Consider the following 22,961-nt stretch of genomic DNA (forward strand, 5'->3'; position numbering starts at 1 on the left):
GAGACAAACTGAAAAACTGTAAAGAATGTGGGAGAAGCTTCACCACATCAAGTAGATTAAAATGCCATGAACTCATTCACAGTGGGGTTAAAAAGCACCTCTGTGATCAGTGTGGGTCATCTTTCATCTCTGCATTGGAGCTTAAAACACACAAACGAGTCCACACAGGAGAGAAACCATACAAGTGCAGACACTGTGACAAAAGCTTCTCACATTCAGGTAATTGTAACAATCATGAACGTACACACATGGAAGGAAACTACAGCTGTGACTAGTGTGACAAGAGCTTCAGGAATCTCAGTTCATACTCCAAACACAAACGATCCCACGTTACTAATAAACTGTTTCACTGTTACCAATGTGCCCAAACATTCACGTCATTGTCTGCTCTGTGCAAACATCAGTGTGATACAGCCACATAGAGAGCCGAAATAGACACCTACGCATTCACACCAGACATCTTGTGTACTGCTGTGGCAAACAGTTTACAACAGACTCGAGCTTGCAGCAACACATGTTTACCCACACTGAGGAGAAACCTTATGTGATGTAAACACATGATGTCAATGAAAATATCCACCTAGTTACATTTTAACCCTGAGGGGTCGACCACTTTTTTATGTGCGATACCGATATCATAAATTTGGATATCTGCTTTTTAATCAATAAAACTGTTTTTTAAATATCTTGCTGCTTTTTGTATAACTTCATACTGAAGTTAAAAAAAACAGTAATTATTATTGTTATACCTGTATGCAAAAAATACACTGCACCCAAAATATTTCAGAGTTCAGCAAAACTGATCAATCTAATAAACTTCAACCTACTCCATCCTCCCTATTCATGTGAGTGAAGTTGGCCCCCCCACCTTCTTCAAATCCAACAAGTGTTATCAAACGTTTGTGCTGCAAAGATTTTCGTTTGTGCTGCTATCGTTTTAAAGATATTAATAAAAAATTCTAGAGGTCATCAGAGGTCAACCAGCCCCCCCACATTAATGGAATCAAACAAAACCGGTGTCAATCAATTGTGCTACGTTTGTGCTGGTTTGTGCTGCAAAAATTGTCGTTCGTGCTGCTATCATTTCAAAAATATTAATAAAATAATGTCTTTATGTGTGCTCAATCATCCAGGTAAGTAAATTCCAAAAGTTGATTCTGTTCACCTGGACATTTTCAGTGGGAGAAACGTTTTGTCAGTCATCCAAGTGACTTCAGTCTCAGCTGACTGCAGGTTTCCCCAACCTTATAAACAGTACATTTGCACAGCGAAGGAAACTAGCACCACTGAATGAACAATGGGCTGGGGGGTTAGTTCCATGATTGTTAGTATGCAAATTCTTATGACCATTCATCAACGACTACTAATCAAAGACACAGATTCTCAAATGGCCATGAGTACCATTCACCGAGAGTTGGGGAATGGCTGCAATCACAGCATTGTAAGATGGCGAAAGATGTACCCTTGGGCCCCCCTTCTCGATTCAGAGATGGTCAGCATCCTGACAGCCTGATGGACGAAGCTGTCTCTCAGTCTGCGGGTTCTGGCCCGGAGGCTCTTCAGTATCCTTCCTGATGGCAGCAAACTGAAGAAGCTGTTTAAGGGATGAAGAGAGTCACCTGTAATGAAGAGGACCTTCCGGATGAGGCAGGCGCAGTAGATCTCCTAGAGAGGGAGGCAAGAGAGGTCCCCACAATCCTCTCTGCTGCTCTCACTACCCGTTGTCATTTTTTTCCTGCAGGACCCAGTGCAGGAGTCATACCACACAGTGATGCAGCTGGTGAGGATCAGTGATGGGAATAACGGCGTTACTTCTTTCAGTAACGAGTAATCGAACTACTTACTATTCCTATCGTTACAATGCCGTTACAGTTACTAGCAAGGAAACGCGGTCCGTCACTATTTTTCAACAAACAGAGGGTTGAAGCTGTGTTCAGCTTACTGCATCTTATATCAGTTGCACGGAAGTAGCTGACTACGTAAGTAATCTGGACGCTACAGCTTTAAGCAGCTGGGCGCTCCCGCGAACGGTAATCACGATCACTGTCTAGCACAACACCTGGAGCTGTTTGACTGAGGAAGAATAAAGTAGTCGTGGTAAGCCAATCCCATGACCAATTAAAGACGAAGCAACAAGGTGGTATATACCAGTTTTTAAATTGTGTTTATAGGCCACGTAAAACCAGAGTCATGATAAACAAGATATACACGGCGTTTTTTCCTCAATAGTTTCGTCACGTAAGGACAGCACCAGCAAGCACTCTCTGCTTCTCCCCCCTCCAGAGCGAGGGTGGAGCCGTAGGCATATTCAGTTCACAAGGGTTTAATGTTATATCAAAATAGAATCAAACACGTAACAGTAGCACCTAAAAACAATTTAAAAACTTGATTTTATAAAAAACAGTCCTGGATCACACATCGCTCTGTGTTTTCTTTTGTTTATAGTTTGTCCTTTTGGCATTAGATCCTAGGTTCCTTAAATGTGAGTGAAGTTGGCCCCCCCACCTTCTTCAAATCCAACAAAAGTGGTATCAAACGTTTGTGCTGGTTTATGCTGCAAAAATTTTCATTTGTGCTGCTATCATTTTAAAGATATTCAGGAAAATTTCTAGAGGTCATCAGAGGTCAACCAGTCCCCCCACAATAATGGAAACAAACAAAACTGGTGTCAATCAACTGTGCTACGTTTGTGCTGTCTCTGTTTTACAGGATATTAACAAAAATGTAAAGGTCAAAAGGTCAACCAGCCCCCCCACATTACCCAAATCTATAAAAATGATGTCAAACATTTGTGCTACGTTTGTGCTGCTATCATTTTAAAGATATTAATAAAATAATGTCTTGATGCGTGCTCAATAATCCAGGTAGGTACCAATTTCAATAGGTACCTCCCACAGGTCGCACTTATTCCGCCAACGATGTGGAGATCGAGCTGTTTTAGATTCAGCAAAATCAAAGCACTCAAAAAGATCCTCTGGAAAAGATTAAAATTCTTGGAACAGAGTTTAATACACAGAATTATATCAACAGGAAGAAAATACAGTTCTTCTTGCCTTCTGGCAGCTGAGGCGAGAAAAAACAATCCCAGGTGGCAAAAACTTCATTAATATAATTGTAGATAATATTTGACGTAAATATGCGGGTCTTGTGATTTTAAACATGTAGGTTAGATGCTTATCACAGTGATTCCATTATATAACCACTCCAGTGTATGTATAGTGTATACATGTCAGTATAAGTCAAGTGCATTTTTAATCTGTAGCTCTGTTGCAGGGTGTTTTGGTACCATTCTTTATTCATGGCTGTGTTTTGGGGCAAAATTGTGAGCAGACTCCCTTGGATGAGAAGCAACCCCACACATAAATGGTCTCAGGATGCTTTACTGTTGGCATGACACAGGACTGATGGTAGCGCTCACCTTTTCTTCTCTGCACAAGCCTTTTTCCCAGATGCTTCAAACAATCGGAAAGAGGCTTCAGCTGAGAATATGACTGATAGGTTTGCAGCATAAACCTATTCGCTGGAACGTTAAGGACAACTTGCTACACAGCAAAAAGCAAGACACAAGGCACCAAAGTTCTTCGTGTTACTCATGCATGAGGGAGACCTGCCTGGAGCCAAGTGTCGTTCCACCACTTGACCTCCGTCAGACTCTCAGCCAGGGTCCCCATAGCACTCATTTTATTGTGGTCACATGAATATGCATAGGGTCATTAACATACAACATCTTACATAGGTATACATGTGAACAAAGAATACTGTGTGTGTGTGTGTGTGTGTGTGTGTGTGTGTGTGTGTGTGTGTGTGTGTGTGTGTGTGTGTGTGTGTGTGTGGGGTCAGAGTGTGACCCCATAAACGACTTCCCTTAACCTGCTCGTCTGGAAAATCCAACAGTTCATCTATATGTAAAAAAGCACTTAGACTAAAACTGACATAGCTACGTTAATTCAGGATTACTGAATTGGAGACTCGGCTTCGCACCCTTCATTCACCCGTAGCTAGCCAGGCCCCTGTAGCTGGTGCAGCCGAAGATAGCGTAGGCCCCGCTAGCTGTTCCCCGGCAGACCCCAAGCAGCTGGGGAAACAGGGAGGCTGGGTCACGGTGAGGAGGAAGCATAGTCCTAAACAGAAGCCCCAGGTACACCACCAACCCGTTCATGTGTCTTACCGTTTTTCCCCACTCGGCGACACACCCGCCGGGGGTCAAACTCTGGTAATTGGCAATTCTGTTTTCAGACATGTGAAGCTAGAGACACCGGCAACCATAGTCAATTGTCTTCCAGGGGCCAGAGCAGGCGACATTGAAGGAAATTTAAAACTGCTGGCTAAGGGTAAACGTAAATTCAGTAAAATCATAATTCACGTCGGCAGTAATGACACCCGGTTACGCCAATCGGAGGTCACTAAAATCAATATTGAATCGGTGTGCAACTTTGCCAAAACAATGTCGGACTCTGTAGTTTTCTCTGGTCCCCTCCCCAATCAGACCAGGAGTGACATGTTTAGCCGCATGTTCTCCTTAAATTGCTGGCTGTCTGAGTGGTGTCCCAGAAACGATGTGGGCTTCATAGATAATTGGCAAACCTTCTGGAGGAAACCTGGTCTTGTTAGGAGAGACGGCATCCATCCCACTTTGGATGGAGCAGCTCTCATTTCTAGAAATATGGACAAATTTATTAAACCCCCCAAAATATGACTATCCAGAGTTGGGACCAGGAAGCAGAGTTGCAGTCTTACACGCCTCTCTGCAGCTTCTCTCCTCCTGCTACCCCCCCAAAAACCCATCTCCATAGAGACTGTGTCAGCTTCCAAAAAAGACAAAAACAAACTAAAAACCAGCAACAAACAACTTAAACATAAACAATCACAAAGGAAGAACAATACAGTATCCACATCTGAACCAAAGAGTAAAACAGTGAAATGTGGATTATTAAATATTAGATCTCTCTCCTCAGAGTCCCTGTTAGTACATGACTTAATAATTGATCAACAAATTGATTTACTCTGCCTTACAGAAACCTGGTTGCAGCAGGATGATTATGTTAGTTTAAATGAATCAACACCCCCGAGTCATTCTAACTACCAGAAATCTCGAAGCACAGGCCGAGGGGGCAGTGTGGCAGCAATTTTTCACACTAGCCTATTAATTAATGAAAGACCAAGACAGACTTTTAATTCATTTGAAAGCCTGATGCTTAACATTGTCCACCCCAGCTGTGAAACTCAGAAACCAGTCTTACTTGTTATCATCTATCGTCCAACTGGGCCTTACACAGAGTTTCTGTCTGATTTCTCAGGCTTTATATCTAATTTAGTTCTGAGCTCAGATAAAATAATTATTGTGGGTGATTTTAACATCCATGTAGATGCTAAAAATGACAGCCTCAACATGGCATTTAATCTGTTATTAGACTCAATTGGTTTCTCTCAAAATGTAAAAGAAGCCACCCACCACTTTAATCACACTCTAGATCTTGTTTTAACATATGGCATAGAAACTGAACATTTAACAGTGTTTCCTGAAAACTCTCTCCTGTCTGATCATTTCCTGATAACATTTACTTTTACAATAATTGATTACACAGCGGTGAAGAGTAGACTTTATCAAAGTAGATGTCTTTCTGAAAGTGCTGTAACTAAGTTTAAGAATATAATCCACCCACTGTTATCATCTCCAATGCCCTGTACCAACATAGAGCAGAGCAGCTATCTGAACGCTACCCCAACAGAGGTCGATTATCTTGTTAATAATTTCACCTCCTCACTACGTACGACTCTGGATACTGTAGCTCCAGTGAAAACTAAGGCCTCAAATCAGAAGTACCTGACTCCGTGGTATAATTCTCAAACACGTACCCTAAAGCAGATGACTCGTAATCTGGAGAGGAAATGGCGTGTCACAAATCTAGAGGATCATCATTTAGCCTGGAGAAATAGTTTGCTGCTTTATAAGAAAGCCCTCCGCAAAGCCAGAACATCTTACTATTCATCACTGATTGAAGAAAATAAGAACAACCCCAGGTTTCTCTTCAGCACTGTAGCCAGGCTGACAAACAGTCAGAGCTCTTTTGAGCCAACCATCCCTTTAACGTTAACTAGTAATGACTTCATGAACTTCTTCACAAATAAAATTTTTATCATTAGAGAAAAAATTACCAATAATCATCCCACAGATGTATTATTATCTACAGCTACTCTTAGTACCATTGATGTTAAGTTAGACTCTTTTTCTCCAATTGATCTTTCTGAGTTAACTTCAATAATTACTTCCTCCAAACCATCAACCTGTCTTTTAGACCCCATTCCTACAAAACTGCTCAAAGAAGTCCTGCCATTAATTAATTCTTCGATCTTAAATATGATCAACCTATCTCTAATAATCGGCTATGTACCACAGGCCTTCAAGCTGGCTGTAGTTAAACCTTTACTCAAAAAGCCATCTCTAGACCCAGCAGTCTTAGCTAATTATAGGCCAATCTCCAACCTTCCTTTCATATCAAAAACCTTGAAAGAGTAGTTGTCAAACAGCTAACAGATCATCTGCAGAGGAATGGTTTATTTGAAGAGTTTCAGTCAGGTTTCAGAGCTCAGCACAGCACAGAAACAGCTTTAGTGAAGGTTACAAATGATCTTCTTATGGCCTCTGACAGTGGACTCATCTCTGTGCTTGTCCTGCTAGACCTCAGTGCAGCGTTCGATACTGTTGACCATAATATCCTATTAGAGCGATTAGAACATGCTGTAGGTATTACAGGTACTGCGCTGCAGTGGTTTGTATCATATCTATCTAATAGACTCCAATTTGTGCATGTAAATGGAGAGTCCTCTTCACACACTGAGGTTAATTATGGAGTTCCACAGGGTTCAGTGCTAGGACCAATTCTGTTTACATTATACATGCTTCCCTTAGGCAGTATCATTAGAAGACATAGCATACATTTTCACTGCTATGCTGATGACACCCAGCTCTATCTGTCCATGAAGCCAGATGACACACACCAATTAGTTAAACTGCAGGAATGTCTTAAAGACATAAAGACCTGGATGGCCGCTAACTTTCTGCTTCTTAATTCAGATAAAACTGAGGTTATTGTACTCGGCCCTGAAAATCTTAGAAATATGGTATCTAACCAGATTCTTACTCTGGATGGCATTACCTTGGCCTCCAGTAACGCGGTGAGGAACCTTGGAGTCATTTTTGACCAGGACATGTCCTTCAACGCACATATTAAACAAATATGTAAGACTGCTTTCTTCCATTTGCGCAACATCTCTAAAATTAGAAATATCCTGTCTCAGAGTGACGCTGAAAAACTAGTTCATGCATTTATTACTTCCAGGCTGGACTACTGTAATTCATTATTATCAGGATGTCCTAAAAACTCGCTGAAAAGCCTTCAACTAATCCAAAATGCTGCAGCAAGAGTACTGACAGGGACTAGAAAGAGAGAGCATATTTCTCCTGTTTTGGCTTCCCTTCATTGGCTTCCTGTTAAATCCAGAATTGAATTCAAAATCCTGCTCCTCACATACAAGGTCTTAAATAATCAGGCCCCATCTTATCTTAATGACCTTGTAGTACCATATCACCCTATTAGAGCACTTCGCTCTCGCTCTGCAGGCCTACTTGTTGTTCCTAGAGTATTTAAAAGTAGAATGGGAGGGAGAGCCTTCAGTTTTCAGGCCCCTCTTCTGTGGAACCAGCTTCCAGTTTGGATTCAGGAGACAGACACTATCTCTACTTTTAAGATTAGGCTTAAAACGTTCCTTTTTGCTAAAGCATATAGTTAGGGCTGGACCAGGTGACCCTGAATCCTCCCTTAGTTATGCTGCAATAGACGTAGGCTGCTGGGGGATTCCCATGATGCATTGAGTTTTTCCTTTCCAGTCACCTTTCTCACTCACTATGTATTAACAGACCTCTCTGCATTGAATCATATCTGTTATTAACCTCTGTCTCTCTTCCACAGCATGTCTTTATCCTGTCTTCCTTCTCTCACCCCAACCGGTCGCAGCAGATGGCCGCCCCTCCCTGAGCCTGGTTCTGCCGGAGGTTTCTTCCTGTTAAAAGGGAGTTTTTCCTTCCCACTGTCACCAAAGTGCTTGCTCATAGGGGGTCATATGATTGTTGGGTTTTTCTCTGTATCTATGAAGCGCCTTGAGGCGACTTTTGTTGTGATTTGGCGCTATATAAATAAAATTGAATTGAATTGAATTAATCCTACCGTAAAACAATAAAACAAGGTACGACCTCTTCCCATGCTCCCAGGATGTAGGTGTGCATTCCTGGAATGCACACCAAGCCTTTGCAGCCTGCTAAAGATCACGCATCCTATCACTACACAATTGATTATACACCTCTAAGCATATATGGTTAAATATTTCCTAATACAAATGACAATAATAAAATCTAAACCCAACAATGACTTTGCCCCAGTCCTCAGCAGTCCATTCACCATGTTTACATGATTTTTGTTAAATTAAATCATGTTAACATGAAATAAACAGAAAAGGAAAACTGTGTTCTGACTTGTTTAGAAATATATTTTTCTTTTGTTTTTTTTATTCTTAGATTTTTTCTAGCTCCAGTCTGTGTCTCCAACAAATAGGACAAAGGATCACCTGCAGCTCAGACGGGATCTACCCTCAACCTGAGCTCACCTGGTCCACCAGCCCTTCATCCAGCATCACCAACAAAAACACAACAGCCCACCAGACTGAGCAGCAGCTTTACAGCATCAGCAGTTCTCTGATACTTCCAAACAGTGACATGGATCTATATTACATCTGTGCAGTCAGCACTTGCAGAAACAGGAAGAGAACAGCCTTCAGAAAAAGAAATTATACATCCATCCATCCATCCAGTGGAACATTTTCATCAGATCTTTACAGGAGATTCGATCTGAACTCGGTGGAGCCTGATCTCAAGGGTTTTAAGTCTGACACTGAAACCAGAGGATCTTTCTGTCTCTTCAGATTCACTGTGATCCAGTGATGGGAGTGATTTCAGCCCTGAGTGATCACGCTGATGTTTGCACAGAGCAGATAATTTAGTGAATGTTTTGGCACATTGGTAACAGTGAAACAGTTTATTAGTAACGTGGGATCGTTTGTGTGATTTAAGTTGACTTGCAGTGGTGAAGGATGACCCACACTGGTCACAGCTGTAGTTTCCTTCCATGTGTGTACGTTCATGAAGGTTACGATGACCTGATCGTGAGAAGCTTTTTTCACAGTGTCTGCACTTGTATGGTTTCTCTCCTGTGTGGACTCGTTTGTGTGTTTTAAGGTGACCTGCAGTGGTGAAGGATGACCCACACTGATCACAGAGGTGCTTTTTAACCCCACTGTGAATCAGTTCATGTTGTTTTAAGTAACTTGATGTGGTGAAGCTTCTCCCACATTCTTTGCAGTATTTCAGTTTGTCTCCAGTGTGTCTACGTTGATGTCTTTTTAGGGAGACTTGCCAACTGAAAGTTTTTCCACACACGTCACAATGAAAGTCTTTCCCACCACCACAGTGACGACAGGGTTGAGAACTGGATCCATCTGTGTCACTCTGCTTCTGAACAAAGACACAAAGACAGTGTAAGTCAGTCCTTCAACATTTTTATCCTGAACGTCGCCTGAAATAAAGAGCATCTCTGCAGACGTCCAATTACATTTTACTGTTTCAGTTAACACACTCAGTTTATTGGGCTGCAATAACTACAATACTACCACCATAATACTACAGTAATACTAAAATCATAACTGAATGCAGAGCGACTGAAAGCTCTGTTCCCCATAGTACTAAGGTGTGAGGACGGAACAGTAAGATGAATAGCAGATGATGATCTGAGAAGGCAGGAAACAGTGGTGATATGGAGCAGGTCACACAAATATGAAGGAGCAGATTTATGGATACACCTGTATGTAAGAAGTAACATTTTAAAATGTATCCTGGCTTCTATGGGCAACCAGTAAAGGTGCTGAAGAACTGGGGTAATATGAGCTCTTGACAGAGTGCAAGTTATGACCCGAGCTGCAGAATTTTTGAAGAAGTTGGAGTTTATGAAGGGACCTTTTAGGGAGACCAAATAGGAGGGAATTACAGTAATTAATACGGGACGTAATAATCACTCACAGCTGCTTTTCCATGCAGTAGAATTGCTAACATGCTAACAGTTTAATGAGCACAGTTGTTCCAAACAGTCAGGCTAAAATGACAAGATAACAATATAAATACATACCTCACAGTAACTGCACTTGGAGAGTCTCTTTCTGGTGTGGATCTGTTGGTGTTCTCTCAGGTAATGTGGAGATTTAAAAGTCTTCTCACACAGGTCACATTTATAAGGTCGTTCCTCAGTGTGGGTAAACATGTGGCGTTGTAAGTTTGTGTGTTTAGCAAACTCTTTGCCACACTGATCACAGCAGTACACGTCATGTCTGGTGTGAATGCGTAGGTGTGTATTTCGGCTGTCTATCCGACTGAAGGTTTTTCCGCAAATGTCACAGCTGTATGTCTTAATTCCAGAGTGGGTAACTAGATGGCTCTGTAAGTGGCCACTTTGAGTAAAAGCTCTGCCACACTGATCACAGCTGTACGGTTTAACTTCACTGTGGATGAGTTGGTGTTGTTTTAGAGCATTCTTCCAGGAAAAAGACTTTCCACACAAGTCACAGCTGAACGGTCTCTTTCCAGTGTGGATGACCTGATGCTGTTTAAGATGACCCTTCAAAGTAAAATCCTTCCCACACTTGTCACAGGTGTGTTTTTTCTCTCTCTTTCTTCTGTGAGGTTTGTCGGCCTCCTGAGAGCGCAGACTTCTGGCTCCATGTTGGTCCTGCAGTGACAGAGATACAAACAGAGGCAGTGAGTGAAATGCAGTCGTGGAACAAACTGAACCTTCAAACTCCCTCCATTAACACTCGTTTTAAACCTGAAGGTGGAGTGTGGCACCAAACACCTTAAAGGTCTCTTATCCCCACCTGCTGGTAGTAGGAACACATTACATCCAACCTGGTGTTAAAAATAATTAATGACTGTTCAAACGTTTCACTGTAGAAAACATTGGATTAATTTTTGATTAAAGGCAATTAAGTGCCATTCATTTTCAATCTATATTAATCGCATTTTATTTGTATGAGCAAAAAAAAAAAAAAAAAAAAAAAAAAAAAAAAAAAAAAAAAAAAAAACACAAAAAAGGGAAAATATACACACTTAATGTGTTTACTGCCTGATACCGGGCTACCGTTGTGGTGCTTTGAACGTGTTTTTTTGCAGTGATAAACCAATATTAAGTCTGTTCGAACAACAATAATACTACTATTAATAATAATAATAATATTATTATTAATAGTAATCAGAATAATAAAAACAATAATAATAATAATAATAATAATAATAATAATGTACTTCCACAGCATGTCTTTTATCCCAACCACTCTCTGCAGATGGCCCCGCCCCTCTGTCAGCCTTATTCTGCTGGAGGTTTCTTCCTGTTAAAAGGGAGTTTTTCCTTCCCACTGTCGCCAACATGCTTGCTCAAAGGGGGTCATATTATTGTTGGGTTTTTCTCTGTATGTATTATTGTAGGATCCACATTACAATAAAAAGCACCTTGAGGCGACTATTGTTGTGACTTGGTGCTGTATAAATAACACTGAATTGAACTGAAAATTTAATTAATATCTATGGGCTCAAAGTGTAGTCATTAATATTCTGTACTTGTAAATCAGTTTTGTATGTGTAAAAAGAATTTGTGTGTGCGTAAAAAAGATTTGTTTGTGGACTTAGCAAAAAAAAAAACCAAAAAACGTTACAAGTACGAATTTTGCCCCTATTTTTCTTCCTTTCATCTGATTGGTCAATGTCATGTCAATCACAAATGTAACAATCCAATCAGAGAACAGATGGGTTTGGCTGTCGGCAGGGCACTTGTTTGAATTGGGCTGTAAAAACTACAATACTACCACCATAATACTACAGTAATACTAAAATCATAACTGAATGCTGAGCGACTGAAAGCTCTGTTCCCCATAGTACTAAGGTGTGAGGACGGAACAGTAAGATGAATAGCAGATGATGATCTGAGAAGGCAGGAAACAGTGGTGATATGGAGCAGGTCACACAAATATGAAGGAGCAGATTTATGGATACACCTGTATGTAAGACGTAAGATTTTAAAATGTATCCTGGCTTCTATGGGCAACCAGTAAAGGTGCTGAAGAACTGGGGTAATATGAGCTCTTGACAGAGTGCAAGTTATGACCCGAGCTGCAGAAATTTGAAGCAGTTGGAGTTTATGAAGGGACCTTTTAGGGAGACCAAAGGAGGGAATTACAGTAATTAACACGGGACGTAATAATCACTCACAGCTGCTTTTCCATGCAATTGCTAACATGCTAACAGTTTAATGAGCACAGTTGTTCCAAACAGTCAGGCTAAAATGACAAGATAAAAATAAAAATACATACCTCACAGTAACTGCGCTTGTAGAGTCTCTTTCTGGTGTGGATCTGTTGGTGTTCTCTCAGGTGATGTGGAGATTTAAAAGTCTTCTCACACAGGTCACATTTATAAGGTCTCTCCTCAGTGTGGGTAAACATGTGTTGTTGTAACTTTGTATGTCTTATAAACGGTTTGCCACACTGTTCACAGCAGTACACATCATGTCCAGTGTGAATGCGTAGGTGTGTATTTCGGTTCCCTCTGTGGCTGAAAGTTTTTCCACAAATCTCACAGCTGTATGCCTTAATTCCAGAGTGGGTAACTAGATGATTCTGTAAGTGGCTACTGTGAGTAAAAGCTCTGCCACACTGATCACAGCTGTACGCTTTAACTCCACTGTGGATGAGTTGGTGTTTTTTTAGGGAACCCTTCCAGGAAAAAGTCTTTCCACACAAGTCACAGCTGAACGGTCTCTCTCCAGTGTGGATGACCTGATGCTGTTTCAGTGAACCCTTCAAAGTAAAACCCTTCCCACACTCGTCACAGGTGTGTTTTTTCTCTCCCTTTCTTCTGTGAGGTTTGTCGGCCTCCTGAGAGCGCTGACTTCTCGCTCCATGTTGGTCCTGCAGTGACAGAGATACAAACAGAGGCAGTGAGTGAAATGCAGTCGTGGAACAAACTCAACCTTCAAACTCCCTCCATTAACACTCGTTTTAAACCTGAAGGTGGAGTGTGGCACCAAACACCTTAAAGGTCTCTTATCCCCACCTGCTGGTAGTTCTAACACATTACATCCAACCTGGTGTTAAAAATAATTCATGACTGTTCAAACAGTAAAATCATGCCCATCCCTCCTGCTGTACACAAATATTAATACTAGCATGCTAACACACTCAGAAAAGTAATGAATGTTTACCAGGTCTATACTTATTTTTATATTTCCTTTTGTTGTTTCCTATTAGATATTTATATAATTTTCTCATTTTTTTTAACAATAATAAATCCAATGTAACAGTTACTAGCTTGGTTTAGTGAAGGAAAATGTCAGAGTCTGATTGCAACCCGAGGGATTTCTTTTATAAAACATACTACCTACCTAAAAAAAGAAAAAAAAACATCTGTATTTCTATCTGCTTAATTTACAAAACAGATGATTTATTTGTAAAAAAAAAAAAATGTTTGGAATCATGTATGATTGTGTTCCACTTCTAACGTCTACACCACTTTGTATTGGTCTTTCACGTGTGTCAACAGAAAATTGTACTTAGTAGTCAGTATAATCTTTTAATGATATAAGTGTGCATATGGTAGAGTACTGCATGTTGACCTTTTGATGACTTGTTGTTCACTACAAGACTTGTTATAAATTTCTTCCCACAGCGATAGTGACAGCTGGACACTCTTATCTTCGCTTCGTACCAGGCAGAGGAGTCGTTCCTTTGTCTCACACACACACACACACACACGCACACCAGGGCTCTAGAGTGCGACCAATTTTTTTTGTGTGTACAGTAGTTTACAATGACAATACAATCTGTTCCCCTCACATATTTTTTAGTTTTTCTTACATGAACAGATACGATAACACACACAGGCACACCCACACACACGCTTAAATAAACAAACAAAACAAAACCTAATAAGAAACCCAAAACAAACACAAACAAACCCCAAAACACACAAAAAAAAAAAAAAGGGGGGGGGGGGGGAGATATGATATCAATCAGCTGGTAGAGCTTTTAAAGACTTGCAATAGTCTACGAAGGGGCCCCAGATACGATAAAATTCTCTGTATTTGCCCTTCGCCACAAGGCCTATCTTTTGCAATTTAAGAAATGACATCACATCTCTAAACCAAAAAGAAACTGAAGGTGGCTTTGAAGATTTCCAAAGGGGTAAGATGCAACGTCTAGCCAAAAGTGATGTAAAGGCTAATATTTTGAAGTGTGTAGGGTGGGTTAGACCAGTGTTGACTGGAAGCCCAAAAACAGCTAGAAAAGGGTCCATGCAGATTTGGGTCCCAAGAGCCTTGGAAAGAATAACTGAATACTGACTCCAGAAGCCATGGAGTCTTGGGCACAGAAAGAACATATGGCCTAGGTCCCATGGGGTGGCATGACATCTCTCGCACTGATCCATCACTTGTGGGTAAATGTCAGACAGACGAGACTTTGAATAGTAAACCCTGTACAACACCTTGAACTGGATAAGTTGTAACCTGGCACAGGACGTACTATAACGGACATTGGATACTGCCTTCTCCCATTGCTGATCCGAAAAAAATTACTCCTAACTCCCGCTCCCAAGCCCCCCTAATCTTAGCAACTGAATGGACATTTAAACCCATAATTTGTTTATATATTAAAGATATAATTGACTTCTTATTGGGTTTAAGGGATAAGAATTCCTCCCACGGTTGGACATTTGGAAGAAGAGGGTAGGAGGGGAAGAGAGCAGAAGTGCAATGCCATGCCTGAAAATAACGGAATAGATTGGTAGCCGGAAGATTTGTTTCTGAACACAGGTCTAAAAAAGTTAAGAAAGTGCCATCTTTATAGAGATCCTTAAACGTATTAATACCATGACGCTTCCACTGTACATAGGTACCATCAATGAGGCCAGGAGTAAACAGATGGCTCTGCGTGATGGGCATGTGTACTGACGCAGAGACGTACTTAAAATGACTCCTGAATTGTGACCAGATCCTTAGACTAGACTGTACCACGGGATTTTGGGTGAAATGAGAAGGCTTAAGTGGTAGTGGAGAGAACAATAAAGCTTCTAAGGATGAGGAAGTGCACGACAGGCGCTCCAGTTTGCACCACAGCAGTTCTTGAGATTCAAGCCAATGGGTCAATTTGTGAACATGAGAGGACCAATAGTAAAATAAAAAGTTAGGCAAGGCAAGACCGCCATCAAATGTCAGTCTCTGTAATAATGATTTCCTCACCCTGGGGTGTTTCCCTCCCCACAAAAACGATGTAACTAGCTGGTGGTCTCTCTCTCTCTCTCTCTCTCTCTGTACTTCAAGAACAGTTTCCCGTCTCCAACCTCTGTTTTCTGTATTATTCATTCGCTTATTACCCACCAGTCTACCGTTGTTTACAGCGCTGTCTTTTTCTTTTCTTTTTTTCACTTAAATGACCTCGGACAAGAAAGCCTATTTTTTCTGTTATTCAAGACTGAAGAAATTTAAACTTTATATGCAGAACATTGTAGAATATTTTTAAGGTTATCTGCTATAAAAAGCCAGACCAGGGAAAATCTCCTTCATGTTTTTCTGTGTTTTATTCTCAGTTACTTTCACACAAAGGCATCTGCTGTGATGTTCACAATTCTGAAGAAGTCAGTACTGATAAATGATCAGAATTATAATATTTCTGACTGTCTGAGGCTAAGTTGAATCGAATCGGGACTTTGAAAACCGGAATCGAATGGATTATAGAAATCAGTGATGATACCCAGCCCTAGTGAGCAGCCTAGGCCCGACAGCAGTGGATGTAGCTGCAAAAGGAAAAGAACTATTGCTCACTTTTCTGTTAAGTTAAGGCCTGATCCTTCTGAAATTCATAGCCAGTGCTCTGACACGGTATCATCAATCTTTGAATGCTGAAAAAGCACAGTGTATCCAGAAAACACATTATATTATATCAATTATTATAAAATTTGTGTGCGCCTAACTTTTGTGCCGGTACGCCTAACTTTTTAAAGTTAGGCGTACCGATACGCCCATGGCAAAAGGTTAGTCTAGAGCCCTGTATACACATCCACATTCCAGTGTAATGAACAAACGCACCCACTGATGTATATAAATAAAGACCAGGACAGTCTCAGAGCCCTCACTCCCGTGCGAGTGCTCTGTGACTGCCCTTGCTGCAAGTAAAACTGTGTGTTTCTCCTCTCTGATTCTCAGCTGAAGAAATGTCTTCGAATACATCTCTTGAAAACGTGGTATTCCAATGAAATTGATTCATGTTTGTGGCTGTAATGTAACAAAATGTGAAAAAAAGTTATAGGGAGCCAAAAATGCAAGCCACTGTAAGTCCTCATGTGTTGAAATCAGACATTGGGTCTGTACATGTGACATTATGATTTTTCAGGTTGTGAAAGATGCTGCAAAACAATCTGAGGCAGATTAACTGTGTTATTTAAAGACTGCATGAAGATCCTCTGCAGGTTAGTGCAGGATAAACAGGTTCGTTTGCTGAACTGTGATGGATTTAAAGTAAAGGACAGTGTGTGACTGGTGCACAGTGACTGTGGTGCTCATGTCACAGTTAGATTACATCAAGTGTAGCAGAGATTCATTTAAACTGAAGCTCATGATGCTGACATTCATTCACTGAGTTCCACCTTCATACCAACAGTATAGTGTCTAATATAAAGACAGTGTACTGTCAGTGTAGAGGATGGAAATCAGCCAGGACAGCTCATGAAACATCTGCTGACATCTGGTTGAATTCAGTTGTGTACATCCACAGAGAGCAGCAGGTCAGCTGATCACAGCCTGTAATTTAAGAAAATCTACTGGAGCTCTCAACAGAAATTATTGTGAGCTGTGATTCTTTTCCCCACGCTGAGCCACTACAGCTGATTTTAGGGTTCCCACCTGCTCAATCCCACTTTAACCTCTTCCCTGCTCATGTTCCTGTTTAGAGGCAAAGTCACCCTCTACAATGTAGGTAACAGAAAATACACACATGTTTTATTTTCCTTCATTTTCTAATTAACTGATTCAAACATCCATCCATCCATTCGCTTCCGCTTATCCTTTTCAGGGTCGCGGGGGGCGCTGGAGCCTATCCCAGCTGTCATAGGGCGAGAGGCGGGGTACACCCTGGACAGGTCGCCAGTCTGTCGCAGGGCCAACACACAGGGACAGACAACCATTCACTCGCACATTCACACCTGATTCAAACAGAGAACCTTTATTAGAAATAAATAGTTTGTACTTCATTTACTAATCTTATTTTATTATTACATTAACAAAGCACAAGGTTCAGTTAACTTTGGATAAAAACATGTGGTTAAAATGTTCTTCAAGGAGCTACTTTTACTTGTTTACTCTGATTACATTTCAGAGCCTGTACTTTTTCACTGGTACTTAAATAAAGAAGGTGAATGAATACTTTTACTGAAGTATTTATAACACTAATATCTGTACTTCTACTTAAGTATAGAGTAAATGTACTTTTGCCTCCTCTGATCATTTCTATAATATTATTTATATCAGTGATGGCCAAATGAAGCTTTCTGAAACACTGAAGCTTGTATTGAAAAAGGTTCATTACTCAAAGCTTTTCAACACAGTCCTCTTTGGTGACATCTGCTGGCCAAAAATGTGAAGAGCAGCTTGAATCTACAAATTATAATATAGAGCTTCATTATAATTGCCCACTCTACAGAGCTCAGCTGACAGCTTCTGTCTGATATCAGGCTGCTGTTGTGGTGCTTTGAACGTGTATTTTTTGGGGTCATGAAAAAACTGTTAGGTTTAATGTATGTGTTGTAGGTTGCCATTTAAAAAGCTACACAATGCCATTTAGAAAGCTAGAATGCTTCTGTTTGCTATCTAGCTAACCTACGCATATGACTACATGCATGACATTGATAAGGGGAACAAGCAGCCTTGAGAAGAACAGATTCTACCAACAACAATCTGGGACAGCTGCACTCTCATCATATAACCACACACAATGTATAATCACACTTGCACAGCACAATCACTTTATAACCAGTTATAGTAGTTTCTCATAGGTAATACAGCAACAAGCTTTATGCTTCATGTGTGTAACCAATAAAAACAACCTGCAGGGGGAAAGCAAGTTGAAGTGGGTTGGAGACAACTGCTTCCCCCTCGCGAGTGAAAACTTGAGCTCTGTGTGACCTCGTTCCTGAGTGAGTTTCTGTTTATCCAGCAGTATCAGGGGTAAAACTCTGACAAATGTCCATTTGATTATTAATAATGTTGATGAATAAACCTTCCTTATTTTAACATGTGCTGTGGTCTGTAAAAAACAACATAATATACAACACAGTCATATAACAGGTTGGGAGGATGAGAGTTTTAGACGTGACTGATTATTTGGTGAAACTGTGATATTTTCCTCACCTCCTGTGTTGAGCTCATTGTTTCCTCTGTAGTGACTCAGCTGAGTCCAGATGGCTGAAAATGTTCCTCTGCTGCTCCGTCAGACTCTTCTCCTCCTGCTGATCAGCTGGGACACAAAACAGATCTTTGTTAGGCTCCACACTGCACTGAAGAGTCAAAGTGTCTCATATGTTCATCTGACAACACAAAGTACAAGTTTCACTCTGATTGCTTGTAGAAATCTTGTGAGACGTGTTGTGCTGCAAAGTGAGGAAACTCTCTCACTCACTTATACTTCAGGAGGAACTTTGTGACATTGGCTCTAATATTCTAAGCAGCCCTTTACTATGACAGGGCCAGAAAGTCCTATTTGAAGGTTTGGGAGAAGGACCATGTTAAAGGTGGATTGGGGTTTATACACTTTGTTATGATACAGGTAAGGCTGTAAGAGCCTGAGAAGGTGTCCTGAATGAACCTCTAAAACCAGTTTTCAGCTAACGACTCTGCTTCAGTCTGGAAAACAGCAACTACAAGTTTAAAGACTCCATCAACAATTCACACCCAGCAACAGCCTGAACAGCTCCTCCTGTGGTTTCCACAAACAGGGACAGACCTGTTACTCCCCCACCCCACACTTTCAACTCCTTCAGCCCCCCAGTCCCACCACCTCCACCACTCCTAAAAGTTTGATTCTGTGCAGCCATTCCCCAACTGTCTGTGAACGGTACTGTCCTGATTCTTTGATGTTGGGCTGAGAACAAAAAAACATTACTCAGATCTTGTCCAGTCAACAACAATTATTTATTAAGCACATATGTGGGAGATGTACACGACACCACCCTCAGCGTAGTCCAGTAGATCTCAAAGAGGAAGCACTTCGATACACAGTTTTACATGTCAGGGTTCACGCCCCTTCATGCCTAAGCAGATAACATAACATGCGCCAGTGAGTTACAGTTGTCTGCAACTCCTTTTATAGTATTGATGTTTGTTCCTCACTAACGGTTTCAGCACTCTCTCACCTCCATCTGTTTCCTGTTTCTCGTTGTGAGGCCCCATGATCGTATATGACACATCCTGAGTCCATCCTGTTCTAATCTGCGCAGGCACGTATGCAGTTACAAGCAAAACACTACTTTAAATGTCTTCCAGTTTAAACCTTCTATAACCTCTTGATTAATATGGCACTTATTTAAAATTACAACATTTATATTTCCCACAGTACTCATGGTCATTGATCAGTGGTTTCAGTGCTTTCCTTCCTGCTTTGACTGCAGCTGTGTTTGACACAGGAAGACATTATTACATTCTTCATGATTATACTTTATTCTTTTTGGGGGAAGTGCAGCTTTAAACCTTCACATGATTCAAGTCAAACCAACAAATCAATCTGAACGATCACAGGTGGGAAAAACTTCTGTAGACAAAATGAAATCAAACCCAACATTTAATCCACAACACGATTAAAAACATGATTCTCCCAAATCACCAAGAGCTGCACATTAACCAACACAATATATTTTTATTCTCTGTGCTTTCAAATATGAACACTGTTTACTTTCATCTCTGTTTCATTAGTTTTTGTTAACATCTTCCTGTGCATCACAGCAAACACTCAACTTCTCCCAGCATGCTGAGCTAATGATTAGTTGGTGTTTTTCTCCAAACACTCTCTCACTCTTCTCTCAACGTGTTCACAATAAACTGTGAACAGACACCGAGGAGAGCAGCAGAAGACCTCATTCAGGAGCTAAACTCAACATGAACTGAACTCACAGTAAAGTTAGCTCGGTGCTTACCTTTAGATGAGCCCACAAACCGAGAGAAACTCCGCGATGAAGCTGCAACTCTTTCCAAACACAGGAAACAGATCAGGGAGCAGAGACCCACGTGGTTCACGCTGATCTCAGCTACGATCCAGGAGACAAGGGTGGGCAGATCGATGCAGATATCGATCCAAACGTTGGTTTAGTTTGTTTTATCATCCAAATTCAGGATTTTACTCGCTTAGGATGAAACGGTAACTCCGTCTGCGTAAACTGTGTCCAGCATGTGATCCCGGAACAGACTTCTTCTTCTTTTTATTGGTTATTGGCGGTTGTCAAACACCAAAATGGAGCATTACCGCCACCAAATGGTGTGGAGTGGAACGTCGACACCCAAAACTGGAATAAGGCCTGACAACTTTCACTTCTTGAACCCTTTTGCAGTAAACTTACGTTTTGAACAGCGGGCGCGTCAACATTATCCCCCTATTCAGCTTCTCGGCGACTCAAAGGTTTGACAGTCACCAATAGTAGTGATCAAACCAGTATGTCCAAATCTTATTCCAGATATGACCACCTCCTCTCTCCTACTCCTTCCTGTGCTTCTCATTTCTCCTACCCTCCTTAAATTTTTATACAACCATCGTCCCCTCCTTTCTTCCTCCCACTTTTTTTTTACCATGTTTCCTTTATTTCTTGTCTTATTATACTCGTTATCTCTGTCTGACAGAAGTTAATAGCCAGTTCAGTTAACCCCATGTTTTGTGGCTTTCTTCACAACTCTGTCGTTTCATTTCCTCTGACTCCATAGTGAGCTGGAATCCATAAAAAGCCAACTATAAGTCCCATCATGTGTATTTCGTTAAATGTTTGCTGAACCTCTGTTAGTACATCTGCTCTACTTTCTGAGTGGCTACACTGTAAACTGGCCAATGAAGAGCTTCAGTCTGAACAAATGCCTGATTGTAACGGTCACATGTCTTCTACCCACTGAACAGCTGACAGTACTGGAAGCATTTCTCCAGTGTGTACTGACGGTCCACCATTGATCCTTTTCAGGGACCACAAATGCTACCCCGGTTTGACTGGCTGTATTCTTTGATGCATCTGTATATATTTGTACATAATTATAATACTGATCAATGTAAGTCTGTACTGTATGTAAGTTTAAATTAAATTCCCTATTCTTGTTCTTCTTTTCGTGTAATGTGAAATCTACTGTGACATCAGAATATTTGGCTCCAGCTTATCCCAGGAACAACATTGGAGATTTGAGCGCAGTCCTAGGAACAGCTAGGATGCACAGGACCCTCAAGCCCCCAGGCCTCTGTTAGAGGACCTGAGCTTGAATGATAAACCACCTGCATGGGCAAGAGGGGAATTTATCATCTTTCTGTCTGGTTGTTTTTTTTTAACATCTATTTTTTATTATTTGTTAAGAGTGAGTACAAGAAAAAAATTATTATAATATGATGTGTTAAACTTGTTTAGATTATAGGAATAAGGAAGGATTTGTCTGTGTTTTAGTTTGGCTTAGCTGTAGCCTGAGAGTGTGTAATTGTTTAGAGAGAAAGGAATTTATGGACACTGGGGGTCTGCTGTCATAAATGGAGGCAGGAAGCTACAGTGTGGGGTTGCTGATGCTGATGCTTGTACCTTTAATAAAAACTCATAATTGTTATAAGTTAGAAGTAGGTTTGAAGGAGACTCTCCACATGCTTATCTGTAAATGTAAGACAACAAGAGGCCACTGGCCCAGTGGATGCAGAGTGGGGGTCTCAGTGTTTGTAATATGTTAACTCTGTTTTGTGTGTTGTCTAAAGTAATCTGATGTAGCTTGGTGAGGAGATTACTTTTGACCGGCAGGAAGTCACAGAGACACACACACACAGTGCTTTAACTGTTACGCACCCACATGCACACTCACTCACGTGCACACACATACACACGGGTACGCGCACACACAGGCAAGAGTGAATTCTGGTCCACACTAGTTAGTGGTGGCAATGCCCCACCTCCTTATTTGCAAACCACGAAAAAAAAGTGAGCATGCACCAGGAGAGGAAGACTGTGTCCAAATTCAGGGGATTGATACTTCAAATGCCGTATTTGTAGGCAATTATGTCACAGTGATGCGATGAAGGCTTTTCAAAGTCGAAGAGTCCTCCAAATGTGGTGACGAACGTGTCCTACTTTTCCACAGATTTCAAGGATTGGTTGGGTGTGGGGCGGAAGGGGCTTGAGCACCCGTCCCTTTCCTGATGGGAGCCCAAAGTGCCCGTTTGTTGAGGCATTTTTTTTATGTGTGTGTACTTGTGGAGTCCTGTCTGTGCCCCTCAAAAATAATATTTAACTATCAATCCTAGTTTTTGCTAAATAAAAGGAAATGACTTGCATCAGTCACATGATCGCCATTAACCAATGGGTATTTTTGAAAATGCAGATTTTTCTATGTGTTTGCACCTTTCGTCCACACGAAAACGGCGTTTTTGGTCACTGAAAACGGAGATTTTTAAAAACTCCGGCCAGAGTGGATATTTTTGAAAACTCAGTTTTTGCATTTACGTGTGGACGAGAAAAACGGAGAAAACGCAGCGTCAAAGGTGTGCGCCTTTTTTGACGTCACACTGTGCGCCACGTTATTGTTTCGGTGAAATGAATTTCTACA

At 41.0% G+C, this 22,961-nt stretch overlaps 1 protein-coding gene across 2 annotated transcripts in view; it reads right to left on the bottom strand.

Moving 5' to 3' along the window:
- LOC147321740 (uncharacterized) overlaps positions 1-22,961 on the bottom strand; it is a 48,007-nt gene that overhangs the window by 11,942 nt on the left and 13,104 nt on the right. Inside the window, exons 1-5 of one of the 2 annotated variants that reach the window (XM_086305808.1) lie at positions 20,327-20,590; positions 18,549-18,654; positions 12,463-13,059; positions 10,233-10,829; positions 4,689-9,565 (exon numbers count right to left, since the gene is read on the bottom strand). In XM_086305808.1, coding sequence (XP_086161934.1) covers positions 8,879-9,565; positions 10,233-10,829; positions 12,463-13,059; positions 18,549-18,566 — 1,899 coding nt within the window. In that variant the 5' untranslated portion in view covers positions 18,567-18,654; positions 20,327-20,590 and the 3' untranslated portion in view covers positions 4,689-8,878. Of the gene's footprint in view, positions 1-4,688; positions 9,566-10,232; positions 10,830-12,462; positions 13,060-18,548; positions 18,655-20,326; positions 20,591-22,961 lie in introns of those variants that run through there. The other variant, XM_086305809.1, reaches the window with a different exon arrangement.

The sequence above is a fragment of the Aulonocara sp. 'chitande type north' Nkhata Bay genome, linkage group LG9 (assembly GCF_057382095.1).
Source record: "Aulonocara sp. 'chitande type north' Nkhata Bay isolate Kocher_YH1m ecotype deep benthic linkage group LG9, A_spYH_male_GT1.1, whole genome shotgun sequence".
In the NCBI taxonomy this organism is placed as follows: Eukaryota; Metazoa; Chordata; class Actinopteri; order Cichliformes; family Cichlidae; genus Aulonocara; species Aulonocara sp. 'chitande type north' Nkhata Bay.